This window comes from Nothobranchius furzeri, chromosome 6 (genome assembly GCF_043380555.1).
Source record: "Nothobranchius furzeri strain GRZ-AD chromosome 6, NfurGRZ-RIMD1, whole genome shotgun sequence".
NCBI classification, from domain to species: domain Eukaryota; kingdom Metazoa; phylum Chordata; class Actinopteri; order Cyprinodontiformes; family Nothobranchiidae; genus Nothobranchius; species Nothobranchius furzeri.
In genome coordinates this window covers 36,835,284-36,858,447 of record NC_091746.1, presented here as the reverse complement: position 1 = coordinate 36,858,447, position 23,164 = coordinate 36,835,284, and the positions used below count along the sequence as shown (strand labels likewise).

The window sequence follows — 23,164 nt, the reverse complement described above, 5'->3', positions numbered from 1 at the left end:
TGTTTAATTACAATAACTAAACAGTCTCCCCGTACCTTACCCTACCTTCAGGTGGTGAAAAATGAACGCGTTCATATTAAACTTGAGTGAACCGTTACCCCGGTTAGATGCGATTACATTTCGCGCTTTGCATTGTGGGAAATGTAGTAGTTTTACGTTCTTAGATTGCGTTGGGCCACTGCTGGAACGGTTGTTTTTAAACTACAACTCCCAGCGTCTTTCGCGCCTCAGAGCGTGACATACGCGTGTGAATTGACCATGGCGTTGTGTAGCTGTGTGTGACCTGTCAGGCAGGCCATCATCACCAAACAGCTCCGGAAGACGCGTCAGCGCACCGAGACCTGCTGCCAGCGCCGCCGGGGCGACAGATTTAACGATGGGCTCCCGAATCAAGTAAGCCTGTTGGTCCGCTGCTTTTGGCGGGCTGCCTGCTGCTGTTAGCTTTGATCCACTAGAGTCTAACAAGGCCCGGACTTGTTGCGAGACTGGATGGGTGACACACCACCGAGGCTCCTGGAGTCGCGGACCGGAGAAGCACCCTTCTGCCCACCCGTCTGCTCAGGGTGGCAGTGTGGCGTTCAGGTGACTCCTCACAGGAGGAGCAGAGCAGTAGCACCTCCGTTTGGGATCATAACAACAACACTGACCATTTTATGGTAGATGGGTTTCAGGATGAAGGCGTGAGTTTATGTCACAGCAGAGTCTTCCTTCTACACCTGTCTTACTTTAGCTGCTTGTCTCGCAGATCTCTAGTGAAAGTGTCTTTCTGACGGCGAAGTTAGACAGGAGGCTGGTTTGAGTCATTTTCATGCTGTGAGAACAGGTCCTGGTCTTGGTTTCAGAAGCGTTATTCTGTGCTCTTGGTTCGGAGGAAGAAAAGTGAAAAATTCATCTTGAATTCCTTCGTCTAATTCAGGTCACACCGTTTAAAGATTCAGCTGCAAACAAGGCAGGCTTGTTAGAGGCAAATGAGAAAAACTGCTGAAACTAATAATACGAATTGGTATGCGGATAAACCATGAATATAAACTCGTCTGGACCTGGTCTTCACCAGGTTCTACGTGGTTCTGATCTGGTCTCCAATCTAGAAAACACCCAGCAGATTCACCATGTTGTTATTGTTTATTAAACAGGAAGAAATGGTTAGATTTAATGGGATGGAGAGAGAATGCTGCTGTTCTGATGTGATGTATATCTAACGGTGTTGCACTGTTTAAGCAGACTGGTTCTAGTGTGGTTATAGGTCCCATCTGCTGTGGTTCTTTGTAAAAATCTGTGTTTTTCAGCATGTTGTCTCCTGAGAGCAGTGTGAAGGTCCTGCTTTGGAAAAGTCTGGTTACACTCGATCAAAAGGGTGTGATCATTTTTGGTTCCTACCTCCATCCAAACATTACTAATACAGAATGATAAACCGCCTCTCTGATATCTATAGTGGCTCCTGTGCTTGGAAGCCTCACCTCTGTCAGTACAACGCAAGGCAGCTGTGGCTAAATTGTAGCTCGTCATGAATGGACGAATGATACACTGTAGTGTAAGGAACTTTAGAATCTCTGACTCAGGGTCATAAATAAAGTGGGATTTGTCTTTAAAACTCCTTAAAAACACAAATATTCATGAGAGATCATTTCTTATCTTCTGTTCCAGGGAGAGTCCTGAGGCCACGTTCGAGTTGTACGTGGAGGTGGTCCAGCCAGGCAAGCACAGCTCCGGTAAGTCAGGATGTTTGGACATAACATCATAATAAACTCTAATTCGGAATAGTTAGCGTCACTGTAACATGTGTTGTTGTCAGCAGGGAGCTTCTGTTTTAGATGGTTTCATGTTTCTCTCTTGTCGTGTATAATTCAGCGTTGAACGTATTTAATACAAACACAAGCATAACCATGGACGTAATTTTCACTTTAGAAGTGGGGGGGACACGGGGGGTATCTTCACGGTATGCTCTAATGGGAAACAGGCTTCAACAAAAACGATTGTTTTCCACTTGGTCCTAGAGCTCAACCAGTGTCAAATTAATATAGCGTAATATTGTTTTTGGATGGTAAAAAGTGCAGGGGTCAAAACATGACTTTGGAAAAAGTGGGGGGGACATGTCCCCCCTGTTCCCCCCCCCCCCCCCCCCCAAATTACGTCCATGAGCATAATGGACTACAGCTCCCTTACCTGCATCAGCTTCTAAAACAGCATACATTTGATTGAAATTGGGATTTTACAGGTATTGAAATGTGTGGAAAGTTGGAGGATAGCTGAGGATAGAGGTTGACCGATATTGGTTTTTCTTTTGACGATACCGATGCAGATATGTAGTGGTCTGCTGATATGTATGGCCCATTTTCATGGCTGATATCCAGACATTTTCCGCCTTATTTTCATTCTAAAATGTCACTAATAACATCAGTTGATGCACAAAATTTCTGAAGCTGATTCAGTTTTTGAACTCTGAATTTAACTGGCTGTTAAATCTTAACTTTGTGCACTATTAATTGAGAGTATTTATTATGCAGATGTTTAAATTAAATTATGCAGCAGCACCAGATTGCCCAGAGATGTGCTTGACTTTAAATTGGCTTTAATAAGGACAAATATCGACCGATGCTGTTATATATAAAAAAAAACGGTAAATATTGTCCCAGTTATTGGTCTAATCCTAGTTGAGAAGAATCGGTGCAGGTTTGTTCTGACTGATGATTAAAGCTGAAGTTCTAGTTAAACATCTTTGATGTGAAAGTCAGAGCCTTGACCAGCTGAAGAATAAACATTTGGACTTTACTTGTTCAGACATCAGACAGGTGTTCTGGTAAAATCAGAGTTGGAGCAGCTGAAGCATGTAGGCCAGTGGCCCTCCAGGAGGGAGACACCTGTTAGTGAGCAGCTCCATCTAAAGGCGATAAGTGAGGGGTTTGAAAAGGAAAAACTAGCATATCTCATTGTTTTGGGCTTCTTTTATTGTGCAACTACTTTCCTGTGTACTGGGCCGAGCTCATGTTTCTAAAGTCCTTCCTATTGGTGTCTTGAGCTTGTCATAACCTGTCATCACTTCCTGTCGATTCATGAGTCTCCATCTCTGTTTTAACACTGTTCCACTGTTGGAAACAAACATAATAATTTACCACCATTCAAATGTTTTATTATTTTTAATTAAATTCAGAAACCCTACAGTGCTTGGTGAAGTTTGACCTTTGACCTGACCCATCAGTTGACTGAAGTTTGTTCTCCTCTTACAGAGGTGGAGGTCCAGAAGCAATACCCTGAAGACTACACCGACCAGGTCTGAAGCAGCACGGTCACATCGATCCTTCCAGCCCCATTCTCCTAAATCATTCACACATTTAAGGGCCACTGCGGCGAGTGACTCTGCTGTACACCCATTTGCTTTGGTCGCTGTTGTAAATGTGTTAATATAAGCTGTGATTTATTTCTGCTCTCCCTTTTACTCTGATTGTGTTCAACAGCAGCAGAATGACTCTTAACTCTCGTCTGTCTCACAGGAAACACTTCTTACTGTGCCAAAGTTCTGCTTCCCCTTCAGCATGGACAGGTACACACACACACACACGGACAGTTTATTTTTTTAACAGAAGCATGACGTTTTACAGATCTTATTCTAAACGTCAAACTCTCTTTGTGTGTAATCCCTCTGAAAGTCAGTTTTCATATTTTTGTTATGAAATCCGAAGCTGAGTTGTTCTGAAAGTCAGGTTGGTCGCTTTTCCCAGACTGTTGTGTTGACATTTTCTGTGACACCTTGAGGTCAAATCTGACGCCGATTGATGATTCCCTTTGACCTTAATCGTGATTTGGTATAAATAGCATCTTTATGAGGTTGAATCATGGAGAAGCAAAAATGAATGGAGAATCTCACAAGTGAGAAAATCTTCCAGTCGATTCAAAATCGTCAAAGAATTTAACAAATTCCCTTGAGTTCAAACAGCAGGTCGGGTGTCTTGTTAGAAATAAAAACACAAAAAGCTGAAGATTTCTGGTGTTTTCAGGTACATCTGTGCTGTTTTTGACTCATGTCTGGTATAAAGGTCTTTCTGTTCCCACCTGGCCTTCTTTACCTTTCTCCCACTGCAGCCTGACAGTCAGCCAGGTGGGTCAGAACTTCACCTTTGTGTTGACGGACATCGAGAGTAAACAAAGATTTGGCTTCTGCCGCCTCTCCTCTGGGGCACACACCTGCTACTGTATTCTCAGGTGAGTCTTTATGTGAGTGTTCAGTCACTGATGCTTAGGGCTGGCCAGCATGGCGCCAGATCAGTGGGATAAATTGAACAGGTCACCTTGATGATGATAAATGACCTGTACGGAGGCAGGCAGAGGGAGCAGTGGTGGTGATAGATTTGGTCGAGGAGAAGCCTGTTCTCACAGAAATCCTTCAACGACCATTTGGCAACATTTTGGATTTGGTTGTTGCCGTTGACTTCTGCCGGCCACTACCTGCTTCCAGGGTCCGAAATTAACACTCGCCACTCGCCAAATGCGAGTAAATTGCTCCATTTGGCGAGTAAATTTTCGAGCTCTACCTGCCACCTGGCGAGTAAATGTTTGCACCAAATTAGTTATGTTTATCAGTCATCTTCCATGGATTTCTGATACTCCTCCCGCCTGCATGCAACTTAGTACGCGAAACGTGAACGCCGCATCCAACGTCATTTCCACCTATCCCATTCAATCAGTTTATCAAGTTAGCTTCGTGTTAAAACTAGCGGTGAAATGTGGCGGTTTTTAACTGGAGTCAGCCAGCCTTCCAAAGGAAAACTCGTCGAACTGGAAGAAAAACCACCAGGACCAGTGGCAACCAGAAGATTTTGTGAAAAGTGGCGAACTGGAGATGGCGGAGTCGTGAGACAATGGCTACATTATGATGGCCACGTAGCGTTGCTGCCTTTCACAGACAACTGTCCCTCGGCATTCTTCAAATATCCAAAAAATGCCCATACTTCCGACTTTGTCTTCTTTGAGGGATAATAAATGTCCCAAGTGCTGCCGTCTCCTCCTTTGGCCATTATTTCAGCTTTAGCTTAAAGAAAGTTTTGGTCGTAAACAAAGTGCGCATGTGCCGCCGGCAACTTCTAGCAGATGATACGGTGGCTGGTAAGGGTCACTGCGCCTACACCGCAGCCACGGTAATCCACCGAGATAATATATATATATTTTTTAAACAAGACTGTTATTATTTATTGTCAACTTTTTTACCGGGGTTCACTGCTACACCTGTTACCGTGACAACCCTAGCCCTGACACACTTTCAGATATTCTCATGGTGCAGCTGTGTTCTCCAGAGATCAAGGACTAGGACCCAAATGAGGCTGTAATGCTTTGGCACAAAGACGGTGTCAGAAGCAGGAGGCCAGACTTCATGGACAGAGAAAACAAGGTGTCTGACTAGATTTCAATGAAAGAGTTCATAAAAACATCTCTAAAAATAAATAAATAAATAAACAGTAAAAATGACAAAAGAGTTGTTTTCCTTATTAATTGATGTTTTAATTATTTTGTCACTCTGTTTGGAATCAACATAATATAGAATTGCATGCTTTAGGTAGATCTAAATCATTTATAATTTTGGCCGGTAAAAAATATGCTTGGCCGGTAGATTTTCATCATCTACCGGCCAACTTGGCCGGTGAGTAAAAAATTTAATTTCGGACCCTGCCTGCTTCCCTCTCCCACTGCTTCAACATTTAAATCGTCCTCCATGTCCTTACTGCCTCTCCCTTCTTGTTACAGATCAGATGGGGAGGAGTCACATGACTACACAAAGTCTCGGGACTTCTCCCCATCCAGTTTGTAGCGCAGCATCTTAAAGGAACATAAACATCAGCAACCTACGCTCATATTTTAATGTTTTTATACCTAATACATGGGCAAAATGTCTGTAATAGACATCAATTTCTGTATCGATACATTTTTGGCCAGGTTTTGCTTGTTTTCTTAAAGTGACAAGAGTCCTGAAACAACTCATTGTGGAAGAATAAAGCTGTCGAGAGTAAAGCTGCTGAAATATCTATATCTGAGAGGGATTTAGTGCTACGACTGAACATCGACTATTGAACTATTCTAATTTTTTAAAGTGCCCCTTTTAAAGAAGTGAGGAGAGTTGAGCTCTTCTAAAATAATCCGGACCGAGTGTAACCTTTGACCCCTGGGCACTGAAGAGTAAACCTTTTATTGTAAAATAAAACCACGTGTTTTCTTCCTCCAGCTACCTGCCCTGGTTTGAAGTCTTTTACAAGCTGCTTAACATCCTTGCAGATTATGCCGTCAAAGGCCAGGTTAGTAATGACAGCTGGTAGCGTCAAATGTGCCTTGTTTGATTATTATCGTTGCACTGTAGTTCTTGTGCAGGATGCTGCTTGCGTACGTTAGTCTGTTTGCTTGAGAACATGTTTCTTTAAGACCACTGCATTGATTTGGATTGCTGTCCTATTCCAGGAGAGCGAGTGGCAGGAGCTCCTGGTATCACTACACACACTCCCCATACCTGAGCCTGGAGTCCCTGTTCACCTCGGAGTGGTGAGTGATCCCAAGCAGCTGGACTTTCTTCTACCTGAAAATACGCTCTCCTTCTCACTGCTGGTTGCAGTTCTGATCTCCTCCCACCACAGAGTCACTCATCAGTATTATCTGTTCTGAAATAATCACCAGCTGAGTAAATAAGTCGAGTGTGTTTTTATTCTCTGTCTCTCTGATTTATGCAGACTTTCCTTGACTCCTATGTTTCCCCCTCCCCCAGCATTCTTTCTTCACTGTGCCTGATATGATGGAACTCCCCAGCATCCCAGAGAACGTGAGTGCTTTTGTTCAGTTCAAGTTCATTTTGTATTTGTGCGTGGGAAAGAAAACCTCAGACCATGCAGTATAAACAGCATCTAGTGGTGGAGGGAGGGAACTGCAGCACCGAAGGTCCACACATTAGTTTACCCAGTAAATAACGATGTCAGTGGAAATGGAGCTGTGTCACATAATTGGTGCTAAAATCTATTAATTACACCTGTGACCGACGGGACTCTGACATTGTAGCATGGCTGATCTTGTGTTATTGGAGGATTTGGTAGAGCGAGCACTTTGGAGGGAATGCGTCCTCTGTGAGCGCACTCAGCTGGTTCCTGAAGGAGATCTCTGCAGAGCTATGCTGTGATTTGGGATCCTTTGTGGAGCGACAGACAAACTGCACAAATCCCATTCTGCCCCATATTCCATTTTACAACTACAAGAACCCCCAGAACCTCCTCTGCTCCTTGACCACACACTCGTTGCCAAGGTAACCTGATGACTGACAGCTCAGAAGTGGCAGCGCTCTCAGACGTTTTCAGATAAAACTAACTCCAAACAGAACAACTCCTTAAATAAATGTAAATGACAGCCCGTTACTCTACGATTTATCATGTTCAATTTTACGTGGAAACATCTTTATTCCTGGCAGGGACCTCTCCTCGGTCCGGGACCGCATTTAGAACCTCCTCAACTTGTTTGGTTCTCTTGCACTTCAGCCAGTGTCTTGATCTTGCTAATACATTTTTTCTTTCGGGAGGAAGGCAGGGATTCCCTGCACAAACTGAGGACGTAGCACGGCCAAATATGGTTAATTGAGGGCATTTCTGTATGTAAGTGACTGAGAACAGACACGAGCACCTGGATACGCACAGGAGGGATTTATCAACAGACTTTTGTGGAGGAACGTGCGTACGAGGGGCCATCACATGTTTCAAGAATCCGGAGTTGGACTGTTTGTATAAATATTCTAAATTTGTTTGTACGGAAAATAGGAGTATTTCTATGAACGTTTGATGAATGAGGCCCCAGGGATTGTTTGTGTGTTAAGTCCAGGATTGGAATATTTCTGACAAAAGAACCTATTCTACAAACGATTTTAGCATATTTAGTGTGTCTTTATGCCATCTAGATCAAATCACTCTTAACATCAACCCCAGCATAGCTTTATTTAAAGAGCAAGTCACACCCCTACCAGAGTCGTACTCCACCTACTACGCCGGCAGTGACTGACTGCACCCCTATCCCACGCTCTGAGATTCTCTGTTGGAGAATTTAGCCGCTAACACACACACCCCACCTCAGGTGTACAAACAGCAACATGCTTCCTAGTCTGGAGGATTTCTCGCCAGCCCCTTCACCAGAGGAAAGGCAGGAAGGTTTTTTGGAGGAGCCATATTGTTTTGTATGGGCTCTTGAGTTCCCCGAGGCCAGCTATGCCGTACCAGCTGGAGGCGTGGCCGAGAGTCGGCTGCTTTTATGCCCCACAGCGTTTGTGCAGCAGACGTCACAAATACCGGCTAACATATATCACTGCTCAGCTGAAAGTAATAGCTGCTTCGATTTCGAATGAAATGCAGACTTTTAACCTGAAGAGGGCCTCACACTGATGGTTTAGGCTGAATATTTTTATTTTAAATACGGTGCACTAAAATGACAAACTAATGGTTACGCATGACTACAGCACTAATAGACACTTTTTACAGTTTATCGGCAAAAAAAGTTGATTTTGGGGGCGACTTGTTCTTTAACTCCCTGAGGGGTCGTTTTTTTTTTACAGCAGAAACGACAAACTCAAATATTAACATCATGTAGATTTGTTTGAACAATCACACAGTAATTTAAATTGATCCAGACAGCTGACATCTTGGTCTCTTTGAGTAGGAATGGTGATAATCATATTTCTCTGTTATCTCTGCGTCAGTAACTTAATACCGCTAAAACACAGTGCTACCATGACATCAGACATTCGGACTCCAAGCAGATTCTCTCTGGGATGTTGACTCACCAGAAGAATGAGGCTTGTGAACCTTTAGTTTAATTATTACCGCTACAAAACCTCTTTGTCATCATGAAATGATAAAATTATGATAAAGGATGTGATCCGTAAACATGCACAGACATCAAAACATCACTAGTGCTCCTTTGGATGAAAGGGAAGGTTCCTCCATAGCTCCTTATGTTCCTCATAATATAATAGAGAGGAAATGTGATATAATATAAAATAATAATTCAGGAAACCTATTTACTACAGCATCTAATTTCACTTTGGGATTGATAAAGTATTTTTGATTTGAGTGATCTTGTTTATTGATACCTACAGATCTGATGGATTCTGACTCACTCTGAGCACCACAGTACCAGAACTCATGTTTCTCATAAAGACTAGAACATAGGTTGAGTGGTTAAGACATCACCATTTAAAGTAAAACCTTCCATGACAGACTGGGTTGTAAACATGGTCTATTTGCAGCATTTAGGTCTACAGTCATGTTTTCTCTCATCTTTGCTTTTTCGTACAGAAATATCAGAAACATCAGGTACTTTGTGTAATCTGCACTTTTCTGAGTTAATCTTATAACTCTGTTTTTTGTTTTTGTAGAGAAACCTGACAGAGTACATTGTAGCCGTAGATGTCAATAACTTGCTTCATATATATGCCAGTATGCTTTATGAACGTCGAATCCTCATCTGCTGTAGCAAACTAAGCACTGTAAGTACACTCCACTTCTATTTGCTCTCCTTTTGCAGTCTTGTGACAAGTAGATGCACGAATGCAGGTTAGCTCGTTATGAATTGTCCCTTACTTTACTCGGCGTACCTTCTGACATACGTAGCTCTGAGAGTAGAGTGTGTAAATGGTTTGATTTGGAAGGAGCTGGCTTAGTAGTGCATCCACCTGAGGGCAGCAGTGGAGTGTAATTTAGGCAGTTTAAAAACAGCGTCAGATGACTCTCCACACATCGCTATTTATTTCTGAAGCCTTTCAGTTATTTGGGTTTTATTCTACATGTGTGATAGATATGCATTAGCCTTACCACTCAACAGCCATGCCCAGTAGATTTCTGCTTTTACTGGTTTTAGATCCATCACTGCTTTTTTCAGTCCCCATCAGTTCATAATCCAGTGATCACTGAGTATAAAGGAATGTAATTAGATTACATTATCACAGTTTATTTTAAATGCATATTCAAATTATCTGATTTTTCTCTTCAGTTAACAGCTTGTGTCCATGGGTCTGCCGCCATATTGTATCCAATGCACTGGCAACATGTTTACATTCCTGTCCTTCCTCAGCATCTTCTGGATTACTGCTGGTAGGTGTTCAAGCTGAGCAACGCACCGCATACAGGTCCGTCCAGTAGAGTCACAACAACACAGCGAGATCCTTTGGCTTTGGCCCAGAGGTCTGGACTGTGACGTTTTCTAATCAGAACCTTGAAGTTTCTAACACCCAAACAGAATTGGTATTTGTTTTATTATCTTCTAACAGTTCAGTTGGGGGTGTTTTAGTTAGGAATGCTCGATATTGGCTTTTTCTGATATACCGATATTGTCTGACTTACTTTCCAATACCGATACCCATATTTGCTGTGTCCCTCTCTCATTAAAAAAAAGAAAACGAAATATTTTACGTTACTTACATCACGTCTCCAATCTCCTAAATGTCAGTTAAGGTGGTAAAACATTTATAAAGATCTTCATGTAAGAAAAGCGAGCCTTGGGGTAAGATTCTTGTTTATGTTTTAGGCGTTTGTTAGCTGTCTAGCTACACATAGCTACGTGCTGTTAGGACTGCGTACGTTCACAACACAGGGCAAATTTCTACTTCACAGGTTGTGTCGAAGGATTTAAAATATCTCCAAAACTTGTGGCTGAAGAGTTTTAAGTATAATATGTGTATGTTATGTAGAAGTTGTCAATAAAAGACTGAAAACCAATATCGATATTTTCCCATATAAAATTTTAGGCAGATATCGGCCGATATTAACGGTAGACCGATGATATCAAACATCTTTAGTTTTAATGTATCTGTGGGCCTTAAAGTCCTAAAAGCCTATTAAACTGAGATTTTCTTTTATTGTTTAATAAAATGACAAATATTCAAAGATGGAACCAACGTGATGATTGTATCGCTACTTTAAGGCATTTCTTTACTTGTTTCAAAAAGCAGTAAGGTCTCTGACTTTACACTTTGAGCAAAGCTGAAGTACATTTTACCAACTACCGTAATTTCCGGACTATAGAGCGCACCTCAATATAAGCCGCACTGGGCTAAAAGCCGCAGATATCTACTGAATTGAAAACGTAGTTTAACTGAACGTGACTGAACTGATCAGTATCAAACAAAACAGAAAAGTTATTGATTAGTTTATTCATCGTCCTCCTGCGCACTGAAACCACTGAAGTCCTCTTCTTCAGTGTCGGAGTTGAACAGCCTCAGAAGAGCTTCGTCACATACCTTGTCTGTGGCGATGTCAGTGTCGCTGTCCGTGTTGCTGTCATCATCCCGGGGTGAAGCTGGGAAAACAAGCAGCACCGTTTTACTGTGAAAAAAATCCTCCTGGCGCTTTCCGTAGCACTTCTTTAACCATTCCTTCATTAGACTTTCCAGCATCCATCCTTTCTGGTTGACTAAAGCCGCACCTCATTATAAGCCGCATGGTTCAAAGCGTGGGAAAAAGTAGTGGCTTATAGTCCGGAAAATACGGTACTTTCTCAGAAGAGATGGTAAATCTGTTTTTTTCTCCTCAGCGCCCCCATGCCCTACCTTATTGGAGTTCATTCCAGCCTGATGGAGGTAGATCAAGTCTAAATCTTTGCGGCACACATTTACAAGATCATTCATGGTATGGATGTTCACACATGCAACCCTATGGCATGTTGCTAGGTAACCCTGTTCTCTCCATGTTTGTAGAAAGTTCGAGGGATGGCCCTAGATGATGTGGTGGTCTTAAACGTAGATACAAACACACTAGAAACCCCTTATGATGACCTGCAAAGTCTGCCTAATGATGTGGTGAGAAGCTGCTGGAAAGCTACTAACCAGTTTTTAGGAAAAAATCCCACGAAGGATTCAAAACCTTCAGATTAAAATTAAGGCCACTGTTCTTGGAAAAACTGAGTTCTGTTTCTGTGACTTGTTCTCCTGCAGGTTTCATCCTTGAAAAGTCGTTTGAAGAAGGTTTCAGCAACAACGGGCAGCGGCGTGGCTCGAGCCTTTGTGAGGAGTCAGGCGGCGCTGTTCGGCAGCTACAGGAACGCCCTGCAGATCGAAGCGGTCAGTGGATTATTCAGTCCGCAATGATGCTGGCTGCAGAGAGGAGAAGAGAAGAAAAATGTCCGCCTTTCTCTTCCAGGATGGTCTTGATTCTTATTTAAGAACAGATGTTCAGATTAAAAAGCCTCACTCTCTACGTTTCAGCAATTAAAAGTAGGGATGCACCATATATAAGCATCAATACTGGTATCGGCCAGTGTTAGTCATTTTTTAATGCAATAACTGTATTTGTTTTCTCCAGTTGGCATTTGGTTATCGGTTTCAGAAGGGGAGGGGCTGGTAGTGTGTAATTGTTTGGTCATGTGACAGTGGTAGTAATCATCTCAGAAGCATAAATGTATGTGGTGTGAGTATAGAATAATAATATATTTAACTCTAATATTTAGTGCTTATTGGAAAGGAACTGGCAATATGATATATAATATAGGAGAGACGATACAAGATCTTGTGATAGTAAAGGCAAGATGATATTTGTGATTTTTGTTTTCATTGTTTTTACTGAACTTGAAAAACTCAGACCAGATGTCTCCAAGTGTTAAGTGCAGTGTTGCCACAGTTACCTTGAAATAGTAATCTGATTACTGACAACTTATTACTTCTTCAAAAGTAACATGGTTACTTTACTGATTATTTAATTTTAAGGGTAACTTAGTTAGATTACAAGTTACTTTATTAGTTACTTTCAGCAGCTGCCAGTAACACTCCCCGCTGCCTCAACACAAAAACAACCGGTTTTGCCGATACTCGATAGTGTATTTTAACAGTAATGTCAACATGTATCTTCTGACGTTTTAAGTTGAACTTAAACCTTATTTTGTGACAGAAATACGCTTGTATGAAAGTAAAATAGACAGTCTTTCTTGACTTTGCTTAACATAAATACTTATTATAAAAAATAAAAGACCTGTCGCCCACTCGTCACTCCCAACATGCAGGAAAAAAGAAATGGTGACCCTGCTCACTGCAGAACAAGCAATGGGTGAGGTGCATTGTGGGTTTATCGCCTTGGTTGTGTTAGATGTTGTTTGTCTTTGGTTCAGTGGTCTGATTGTGCTGTTTTTGTTTGTGTTAATTTAGCATCATGAGCGAGGGTTCCATTCCAAGGAATGGGACTTCTGTGCCGTTGGGATGTTTAGGTTAAAATTCACTGCTTTTCCTGGATTTAGTATAAGTGCTCCTTTTAATATAAACATCCTGCAATGCCATCTTTCTTCTTAACACAATCACAAAAATAGTAACGTCAAGTGGCTTGGACTTTAAATATAATACAAGTGTGGAAATAGTAACGCGCTAGATTAGTCGTTGCTGAAAAAGTGGTCATATCAGAGTGACGTGTTATTGTGTTGTTCATTCAGAATGAAGGCGGTGAAAACTGCTGGCACCTAGCAGTTGTGGTTTGAATTGCACCTCACAAAATCAATATAGTAAATGTTAGTGTGTAAACTCTCAATAAAAAATCGATACACTGCTTCGATCCAGTATCGTTGCACAAAAATCACAATATTTCAGTGTACTGATATTTTCTTACAATCCTTCTTATATTAATGTAATATCAGTTATCAGCAACAGAGATATTAATACCGGCCCACATTTCCATATCGGTGCATCCCTATTGAAAAGCACTTTTGAGTTGAAAACAGCAGGCGTTTTGATTTTGAATTCCCATTTGCTTCAAAATCTGTCTTTTTTTGCCTGTTTGTATTTTAGATGAATGTTGGCTCTGCAACCTGCTGATGATTAGGAAGTTCATCACACTTTAATAATTACCGAGTGTTTGTGTCTCTTAACTGTAACATTTGGGATTTCCAGAGTTGTAACAGTGATGTGTCGTTTCCTGTTAGGGGGAACCAATAACGTTTAACGAGGAGACCTTCATCAACCATCGCTCTAGTGCCATGAGACAGTTTCTCCAGAATGCCATTCAGTTGCAGCTCTTCAAACAGGTACACACACACACACACACACACACACACACACACACCCAAACTGCGTCTGTACCACACTCTACAGATTCATACAAACAGCTTCATTTCCTCTCACATTCTCACAGTTTGTGCTTCTGACTGCAGTTCATTGATAACCGCTTGGACCTGCTGAACTCGGGCCAGGGCTTCAGTGACATCTTTGAGGAGGAAATCAGCATGGGTGAATATGCAGGTGAGTCAGCAGTAAAGCTTTCTGTTTCTGTTTTTACCAGCAGATGCACAAAATCTAATAACTTTTTATGTAATACCTTCCCCCCACAGGCAGTGACAAGACCTACCACCAGTGGCTGCTCACAGTGAAGGTGAGATAGAAACTCTCCAACAAATACTAAACATATCTTTTACCGAAAAGTTTCCTTGTGCTTGGTCAAATAATGTTTGTGCAATGTTGCAGAAATCACATATCCACTACATCAGAGCTATTCAATTCCAAGCCTGGAGGGCTAGTGTCCAGCACATTTTAGTGGTTTCTCTGGTCCAACACACTAGATTCAGTGGTTGAATCACCTGTGCAGCAGCTCATCAGGCTCTGCACAAGCCTGTTAATCACCTGCTGATTGAAATCAGATGTGTTGAAGCAGAGTTAAAACTAAAACATGCTGGATACCGGCCCTCGAGGCCCGAAATTGTATAGCCCTGCACTACATCATTGCACCTACACACACACACCACACCTAAAGTAGAATTTTGATTTTTGTGTAATTCCATTCATCTGTATAAATCTGAGGGGATTAAACAAAACACGAACATGTCCAAATTAGTTTAAAACTGTCTAATTCAATCAAGTCTAGTCCATATCAATCTATTTTACTATAAGTTTTAAATCATAAAACCAGGAAATTAAAAGTCACCCAGGTCTCTGGAAGGCATGTTTATGATTAACTGGCTATATTCATCAGACTTCATGGATATATAGAACCATCACCAATGGAAATGTGTCCATTAATGACTATTGGTCTTATCCTATGAAAGCACATATAAAGAAAATATTATTGGACCAAGCTCAGAACCCTGAGGAACTCCCAAGAGGAAGATTCATTAATAACACAAATAAAATTGTATCTATCAAATATGACTCAAACCAGTCATTGTTGTATTTTCATCCCAATTCATTTTCAAGCCTCTGTAACAAATATTGTGGTCAGTTGGATATACAACTGAGATCTAAACCAGTATAGACACCAGTACACTGTCTGAGGCCTTGAGAACATCTTTACTAATTTTAATCTCTGATGGGGTTGAGCACCAGTCTAAAAGTGGGCGTTGTTCTGTGATGGATGCTGGATTAAGAAATCTAACATTTTTTTCTGTTATGGAAACACGTCTTTGGACTTTCACTAAATTCAGTTTGTAGGGTCTCCTCTGTCAGAACCTTGGCCTGGTTGTTTTTTCATGTGCAGATTTAATTCTGTGTAACAGTTCTAGAACATCTGAGGGTCACATATTTGTGTTTTTAACAACCTATTCAAGTAGATTTTTGTTCAAGCTTATGCAGTGTTTTTAAATCGGCTTGATGCGTGTCACGTGGCTTCTGTGTGTACCTCTAATCATTACGTTGTTTTACAGAAAGGGGGTGGAGCTATCTTCCAATCAGTAAAGACTAAAGCTAACCCAGCCATGAGGACTGTTTACAAGCTTGTAAGCACTTCCCCTTTTTCAAAACTACCCTGTCCTTTTATTCTAATTTTTAAAAACCCTCCTGGATCAGATAAATCATTCTTTGCTCCACTTCAGTGATTTACAATGAGGACTGAGATGGCAGTAGGGCTCCACGATATCAGATAAAACCTGCAATTGTGATATAATTCTAGAGTATTGTGATAATGATGATGATGATGTAGATTGTGACAAACCTAGGCTTGGACATTAACAGTAGAGTATTATTCCACATGCAAGTGCATGTCATACACAACATAAAAAATATTGGTAGAATTTTTCTGATCCAAGCAGTTTGTTGCAATAGTGATATTGCTCACATTAATATTGCATGATATGTGCAGCTCTAGTTGACTGTGATCTGATTTGTTCAACAGGCGAAGGACCATGCAAAAATGCGCATCAAGGAAGTCAAAAGCCGGTTGAAGCAGAAGGTAGTTAACTCTGCATCACTGTTACAATCATGGCTGACTTTTAGTCGTGACTTAAGTGAATACTAAAGATATGCCTGTGTAATATCATTTATCATCTTGGGATTCAAACCATCATAATTCAAGAGATTATTGGTATCATCTTTGAAGATTATGGGGTACGTCTCTCTTGCAGGACTCTTTTGTTGCACATCAGCCATGACAGTGTTGAATGCTACACCTCTTTCACAGAATGTCTCAATAACAGTAAAAAAAGGGAAGGTGGTGGGTCCACAGAGGTCTTTAGGGGCCTCATGTCATGAATCAATTACTATTCAGAGGGTCTAGCTCCTCAGCTAACATAGAACCAAATCTATGCTAAATTTAAAGCAACACTAAACAGTTTCAAACTCTTCTGTCCTATGGTTGAAAGTGGAATCACAACTGTCGAACAACCCTGCAGTAGGAGCCAACACTAACATAAGCCAAGTCCTACCAAATGAGCTACGAATTAAAAGATCCACACTGTTTGACAAAAAATATAATTACGTACAAGTCCTGTAGCAACAAAGCCAGGCCATCATCACCCTGTGTTTTCATAGCCTCATTCAGCTCCCACAAACTAGTTTAGACTCTAATTTCCCTCTGGGATTAATAAAGTATCTTTGAATTGAATTGAATCAAATTGAACTGTATGGCAAGCCATTTAAACATTTATTTTGCAGACTAGCTATGTATTCCAGATGTCTATAATTATATTGTTCCTAGTAGAAATTAACATTCCAGATCTCCACAATAGCATACCTACAATCCAGAATGAACATTTCAGATATCTGAAATGTAATTCTTCCTAGCACAAATGACATCACATTTCCCATTCATGTGTATTGGGTTTTTAGCACCTCCTATCCACAATTACAGTCTTCCTGTCAGGAATTGTGGATAAGATAAACGGAATTCTTTCTAGGTGAAACTCTCCTTTCAGATAGCTCTGATTGTTACTAGTAAAAACTCATGATGCCAGCAAAAGCACTTTTCTTCTTTTTCTTGTTTTTTATTGACGATTGGCAAACTGAAAAAGCTAACTGCTAGCCTTTTATTAGCTATAGACACAGAAAATAGCTAGCAGTCGTTAAGCAGATAAAGAGCACCCCCTGCTCCACAAAGCTGTTAAGTGCTGTTTCTGGTCAGCAGAGGGCTGCAGAGTGCTGTCTCATGGAACGCTGGTAAAGTTTCCACCAGCACAATCGCTGACCCCACTTTTTAAGGAATTGGTTACAACAGGAAAAAAATTTGCTTAGTGTTGCTTTCAAATGTTGCAATATTGAGCCTTGACAGCTATGCCTATTATTGTTCTCTGTTTTTCTTTTATACGTGCTCTCCCTCTGTCTCTTTTGCTGTTTCATCACTGCTCTCACTCATGGCCATGTGTTTCCGTGGTTCCAGGAGCAGATTGAGAACGGCTTGTCCAGTCCTGGATCAGTGGTTATTGATGATGACAACACAGTGGGAAATTCCTCCTCTACTCATGCAGCCATGAAGGAGGGGCCCCTGCGCCTCTGGGATGATCAGAGACCCATCACCGTGCACTTTGGACAGGTGAGACAAATGGATTTTAAACACAAAGATGACATGCAGCTGGGAGGGTTAATGAGAGTGGCAGGAGGTGTTGGTTTGATATCTATTGAATCATTTAACTAAATACTTTTTAATAAACAGGCTTTTCCTAAGCCAATCAGAATCTGTTGTGAAGCATCAGTCTATCTAGAGAGATCCAGTAGGCCCCCTCGTTTAGTTCTGTCATAGCTTCTAGCAGGAAGCAGCCTCGTAAACAAGCTACCACTTCTGGAGCGTTGATCAGCTGACTAACATGAAAATTAGTTTTATGTAATAGAAATGGTAAGGCCAGATAGTGCAGCTGTCAGCAGGGTGGTAGACTGTAAATTAATCTTGTTTTCCATTTTGAAATACTTTTCTGAATCCGTCCAGGCTCGGCCTCCGATGTTGTTGAAGAGACCGAGCAGCAACGTGAGTCTGGAAAGCATCTCTGACCAGTAAGCCTGCCTTTATCTTACACATCTGTACGGAAGTGGAGCTGGTGTGTGTCTGGATATCTGCCAAAAGATGAAAAACTCCACAGCAGTGATTTATGTTTTCTGGACATCACTGATCCCTTGTTAGGAGTAGAGTGATGTTTCTACTCACAGCTTATTTAACACATAAAGCATTAGTTGTGCTTTAACAAATGTGCAGTTTACCCTTTTCTTGTGTTGTTCCTGATAGTTATGATGCATTGGTCCAACTCAGCGAATGATCTGTAAGACTGCTGCTGTGTCAGACAGAAATGTAATTAAACACAAGCACGCTACTCCTTTGCGTTACAAGAATGTTCTCATATCAGTTTGCTCACTGATTTTATTTTCTGACCTGTGTTGTCGTCCTTTTTTCACACAAATGATAGTTCCTGCATTTCCAGACTTTTTAGGTGTTTTTTCAGGAACACTACTCAGAGTAACTCGAACCGATGCAGCTCGGCCCAGCCACTGTTCCCAAGGGCACGGTTTGGTATTTTCCCGCTACTTCTCTATTTTTAGTCCCTGCTCCACTAAGGTACCTGGCAAGGCTGAGTCGGACCACATTGTGGTTCTGGCCGCTGATTGGCTAGGGGGTGGAGTCACTGGTTGCTCTGAAGTTTTCTGTCTTCTGCTTCACCGCCTGCAGCCATTTCCTGGTTCAGGGGGACAAAAAGCCAACTGAGCTAAATGTCCAGCAACACCACCATTTTTCAGCTGAGGTTGTTTCTGTGGAGCATACAAGTTACCTTACACTGTTTACTGATCACCTCATGCTATTTTGTTATGAGTAAAAAGTGCGCCGGCCCCCCCTCCCCCCGCACCTGTGAGGGGCGTGCCCACTTTCTGTCACGGAGCTGACATGGGAACAGAACTACACTCAGATGGGCTGACTCCATCCACGCCGTACAGAGCTGTGTCGGGCTGAGTAGTGCTCCTGGAAAAGCACCTTTATCAGTGAAACTCAGTAGTACACTAGTAGAATAATACACACCTGCTTTAAGTGGACTCGCACCAAATTTACACTAGTAACTATAATAACTATTATATACAGTAACTATTGGTAATAACACCTGAGTTCCTCATCTTTCCTTCCCTCTTTAATGCACTAATGACTGTGTGGGTTTTGTCTCTCTTGACTCCAGCTCTAGCCGTCCTACCCGACATTATACCGTCTTTCTGTCTGAGGATTCATCCGGGGATGAGCTCCAATACGACACTGATTCCATCTCTGGGTTTCCTGACAGTTTCCTCTTCTCTGTCCCTTTTGACTGGTCTCCTCTGTATGAGTCTCACTTTTCTTTCAGATATATATGTTTTTGCTTCTTTGACATTTAGCCCAGGATGTTTTCAATATTAAAGAGTTAAGCAACAGAAACACAGAAGCATCAATTTAACGAGCTGCTTTAGGTCCAAATCCAACTTTTACCCGTTTTCAGTGTTCAGCAGCCTCGCCTCTGTCAGTGCGCCCCAGGGAAGCGGTGGCTACGTCGTAGCTCGTCCCCACCAGCGTGTGAATGTGTGGATGACTGATTGTGTTCTGAAGTGCCTTGGGGGGGTTGTAGTACCCTATGAATGTGCTATATAAACAGAGGCCATTTACCATTTATTTACCATTCACTAAGTCAGTTTTGTCTTGAGAAAAACTCAGTTTGTTAGTCAGACTCAAAACATGAAAAATAGACTTTTATTTACGCTTTAGGTGTTTGTTTAGACCCAAGATGACCTCCTGTCAGAATAACCTTCAGTCCATCCCTCTACCTGCAGGCCACAGCCATACCGCTCGCTCAAGGAGGTGGACCTGATAGAGGGGGAGGATGCTGGTTTTGGGGCAGAAAGTCACACTGCTCCTCCCAGTCCAGTTACTGAAAAGTTCTCCAACATCAACCTTCTGGGGGACATTTTTGTCTGCCAGGACGAACCTGACAGCCACCCAGTTACATTGGCCAAGAGTCTGGAAGACCTGAGGACTCCCAAAGACTCTGAGGAGCTACAAGCCAAGTTCACCTACCAGGTCAGAGGTCCACTTGTGATTTCAGATTGGAGGAGATAGTCCACCTCCTAGGCTTGGGCAGTATCCAAATTCTGATACCGTTATTACCGTATAAAAACTGTGACGTTACCTTCAATGTTCAGAATCTGAATACCAAACACTGTTATTACTGGAAAAAATAAAACATTAAATTACCTTATTACCTTATGACACATTTCATTTAAAAAATGCAGCTTATTACCAAGATTTTTCACCAGAAAAACAGCTTCAGCGTTACACGCTATGGACCGACAACTGTGAGCTTGTGGCACAGATACGCTGGCTTTCAGGCCAGTCACGACATCTGGGGAAGAGACTAGCAGCATATCTCCTCCAGAAAAGGGATTTGTTGTCTCCTTGAATAACGGGCTTCAAATACGCTGCTATTCCTGCTCCGGGGCGTTTCTCTGTTCTGCCGACAGGACCTGCATCTCGTCATCACCTCCTTATTGCACGCGGAACCCTCGTAGACGGGAAAACGCGGATTGACACAACGCCGGCTCTCTTTTATCATTTGCTTGGAACCCGAAATACTTTCAAACTGCAGAAGTTCTTTTTTCGACACCGTCAGTTAAATCACGGCCTGCCATCTTTCTCCTCGTCTCGCTCTCCTCCACGCAGTCACGTGATGACGTCATGTTCATAAACTTTATGGAACGTCGCCAAAAGTCAGCCGTTAACCATCGAAAATAAAATTCAACCCTTCATCAACTGATGGAAAAATTAACTTTTTTACACATAAAATGTTGATTTTATTTTAATCCTTATCTCCTAAGTGCTCTGCAGTTGTTTTCATTTTTTCATGACGGTATTGTCTCTGATACCATTTTTATTTTTAAACACCAGCGTTATTATACGGTATTACCATAATACTGCCCAAGCCTAGCAACTACATTAGTACCCTGGAGGGTTAGAAGCGAGGAGCTAAAGCTCCATCTAGGTCTTGTGAGCATGTTCACTGAGCAGAAGCTTCATTCTGTAAATGTGTGAAAACACATCTGTCTTGTTTCAGGTTTGTTTCTGTAGACGTATCAGGTCAGCAGACTTGCTGCAGACTAACATGACTGAAGCTGAAAAAGAGATCAATCAAACCTCTGCTGGCTTTGTGACCTGTTTTGAGTCATGTAGGATAACTATCTGAGCTGCTTTTAATCATCTGGACTGATCTTTAAACTTTTCCTTACAGCGGTTGGACTTGAGTAGTGTTGACAGGTCACGGATGCTTCCAGGCCTGAAGCTTTCTGACCCCTACACCAAGCTGTGGAGTTCAGAGCGGGTGCCTCCTGTCTGTGAAAGACTATCATCCACCCAGCTCCCTGTGCAGCTGGACTCCTCCTCCCCAGCACGTGAAAGCTCCGGGACAGCCTCTGACCTTTTGGATCCCTCCAACCCTGCCAACATAACCATTCCTCGTCCCCATGGTAGGAAGACTCCTGAGCTGGGTTCTGTCCTCGCTCCCCCCGCTGCCCAGCCACGCCCTAAGGTAGCAGCCTTTGGTGAAGGAAGGACTTCATCGGGGGGGCAGGAGTTCAGGCAAGCTCTGAGCATGACCTCAGATGGAGATCTGCTAGGACCCACCAAGGCTGCTGAGGACAGCATGGATCTGCTGAGCCTTCTGGACCCTCTGAACAACTCCTCACAGTCCAACTCTACTGCACTGACTGAAACACTAGATATCAGTTCCAAACCACCACTACCCCCCCGGCCCTTCCCTCCGGGTTTGCCACCTTTCACACTTCACCCCCACATCCCGATGAATCCTTTCACCCCGTCTCTGCAGCACTACTCCCCCACTGTGTGTGGGAACCCCTTCAGTGCTGTCTGTGTACCTTCTCCAGGTTCCTACATACACACTTCCTCCCAGCCTCAGGCCTTCTCTACACTACCAGGTCTCTACAGACAGCACTCACCCAGCCAGGGACCGCCCCAGTCCACTTTCCCCTCCTCGGTCTCCCCCGTTCCTCGCTCTGACAGCAGCCTCACCCTCTCCAGCCTTGTAGACTCCACCTCTGTCTTTAGCTCGCCTATGAACATGCTGCCAAAGCCGCTACAAGCAGAAAACCAGGGGGCTCAGGACCCCTTTGGGGACCTGCTGAGTTTGGCCACACCTGCTGCACCACAGAAGAAGAAGGTGGAGGAACTTCGGAGGAAGTGGGAAACGTTTGACTGAACCTGTACAACGATGAGCCCTTTCTCATCACCTTCAGGGCTTTCTGCTGCTTTAGATGGTGCATCACCTCTGATGATTCTGCTAATGCAGCATTCAGAAGTTAAAAAAAGTTTGTTTTGTTTTGTTTTTTTTTCAGCTGAGGTTGAAGTTTAGACTTTTAGACAAAGGAACATCATAGTTCTACTAAAGTCTGGACTGAGACTGAGTTATGAAGGGCCCTCAGCGTTCCAGGACCTCAGACATAGTTAAAAAACTCACACTAATGTTGTCTCAGTGAATGTCCTTAGATTAGTCCTAGAGTCCCCGTGGGTGGCCTAACTGGGTCTCAACTTGGTTCAGGTTCTTTGACTAAGTTGTGTCTGATGGGAACTTGCAAACAGATCAGGACAAGTAACTTAACTGCAACAATTTTACTCGACATTTGCTTGTAGTTTTGACATAAATCAGGTAAGACCAACATTTACCCAAACTGTAATCTTCAGCAGTCACAGACCAATGAGATTTGATGCTGTTCCATTGGTTCTAAATCTCCATTCTTCTGTGCTGAGGAAAGGAACAAGAGTAGATGGATCTGTGTTTGCTTCCAGGTTTAAAACTGAGTCCATCACCAGGCAGGATTATACCCATCAGAGTTCCAGTGGTAGGAGGACTGGATAAAAGGGGCTCTGGGGTCCCAGCTGGTGGTGTTAAGTCACCATGCCTTAGTCTCACTCATAAGCAACAGTAGGTAACACTAGCAAGGCTCACGGTTGTGTCCATGGCAAAGTGATGGCAGCATCCA

General features: G+C 42.5%; 1 protein-coding gene across 3 annotated transcripts; it reads left to right on the top strand.

The window, feature by feature from the left end:
- Positions 1-238: 238 nt before the first annotated feature.
- dennd1a (DENN/MADD domain containing 1A) lies at positions 239-23,076 on the top strand. Of its 3 annotated transcripts, XM_015974078.3 has the most exons (23): positions 239-393; positions 1,645-1,709; positions 3,225-3,268; positions 3,489-3,538; positions 4,078-4,197; positions 6,209-6,278; positions 6,439-6,519; positions 6,740-6,793; positions 9,380-9,490; positions 9,994-10,094; positions 11,533-11,578; positions 11,696-11,797; positions 11,933-12,058; positions 13,900-14,001; positions 14,128-14,215; positions 14,305-14,345; positions 15,610-15,681; positions 16,077-16,133; positions 17,556-17,708; positions 18,099-18,163; positions 19,327-19,464; positions 19,949-20,195; positions 21,400-23,076. In XM_015974078.3, the coding sequence occupies exons 1-23, from the start codon at positions 377-379 to the stop codon at positions 22,381-22,383; spliced, it is 2,934 nt and encodes a 977-aa protein (XP_015829564.3). In that variant the 5' UTR covers positions 239-376; the 3' UTR covers positions 22,384-23,076. The 3 variants fall into 3 exon arrangements, with proteins under 3 accessions (XP_015829564.3, XP_015829573.3, XP_015829577.3); XM_015974087.3 differs by lacking the exon at positions 19,327-19,464; XM_015974091.3 differs by lacking the exons at positions 239-393; positions 1,645-1,709; positions 3,225-3,268; ... (1 more) ...; positions 4,078-4,197; positions 6,209-6,278 and having other exon boundaries at positions 6,440-6,519; positions 6,705-6,793.
- Positions 23,077-23,164: the final 88 nt, after the last annotated feature.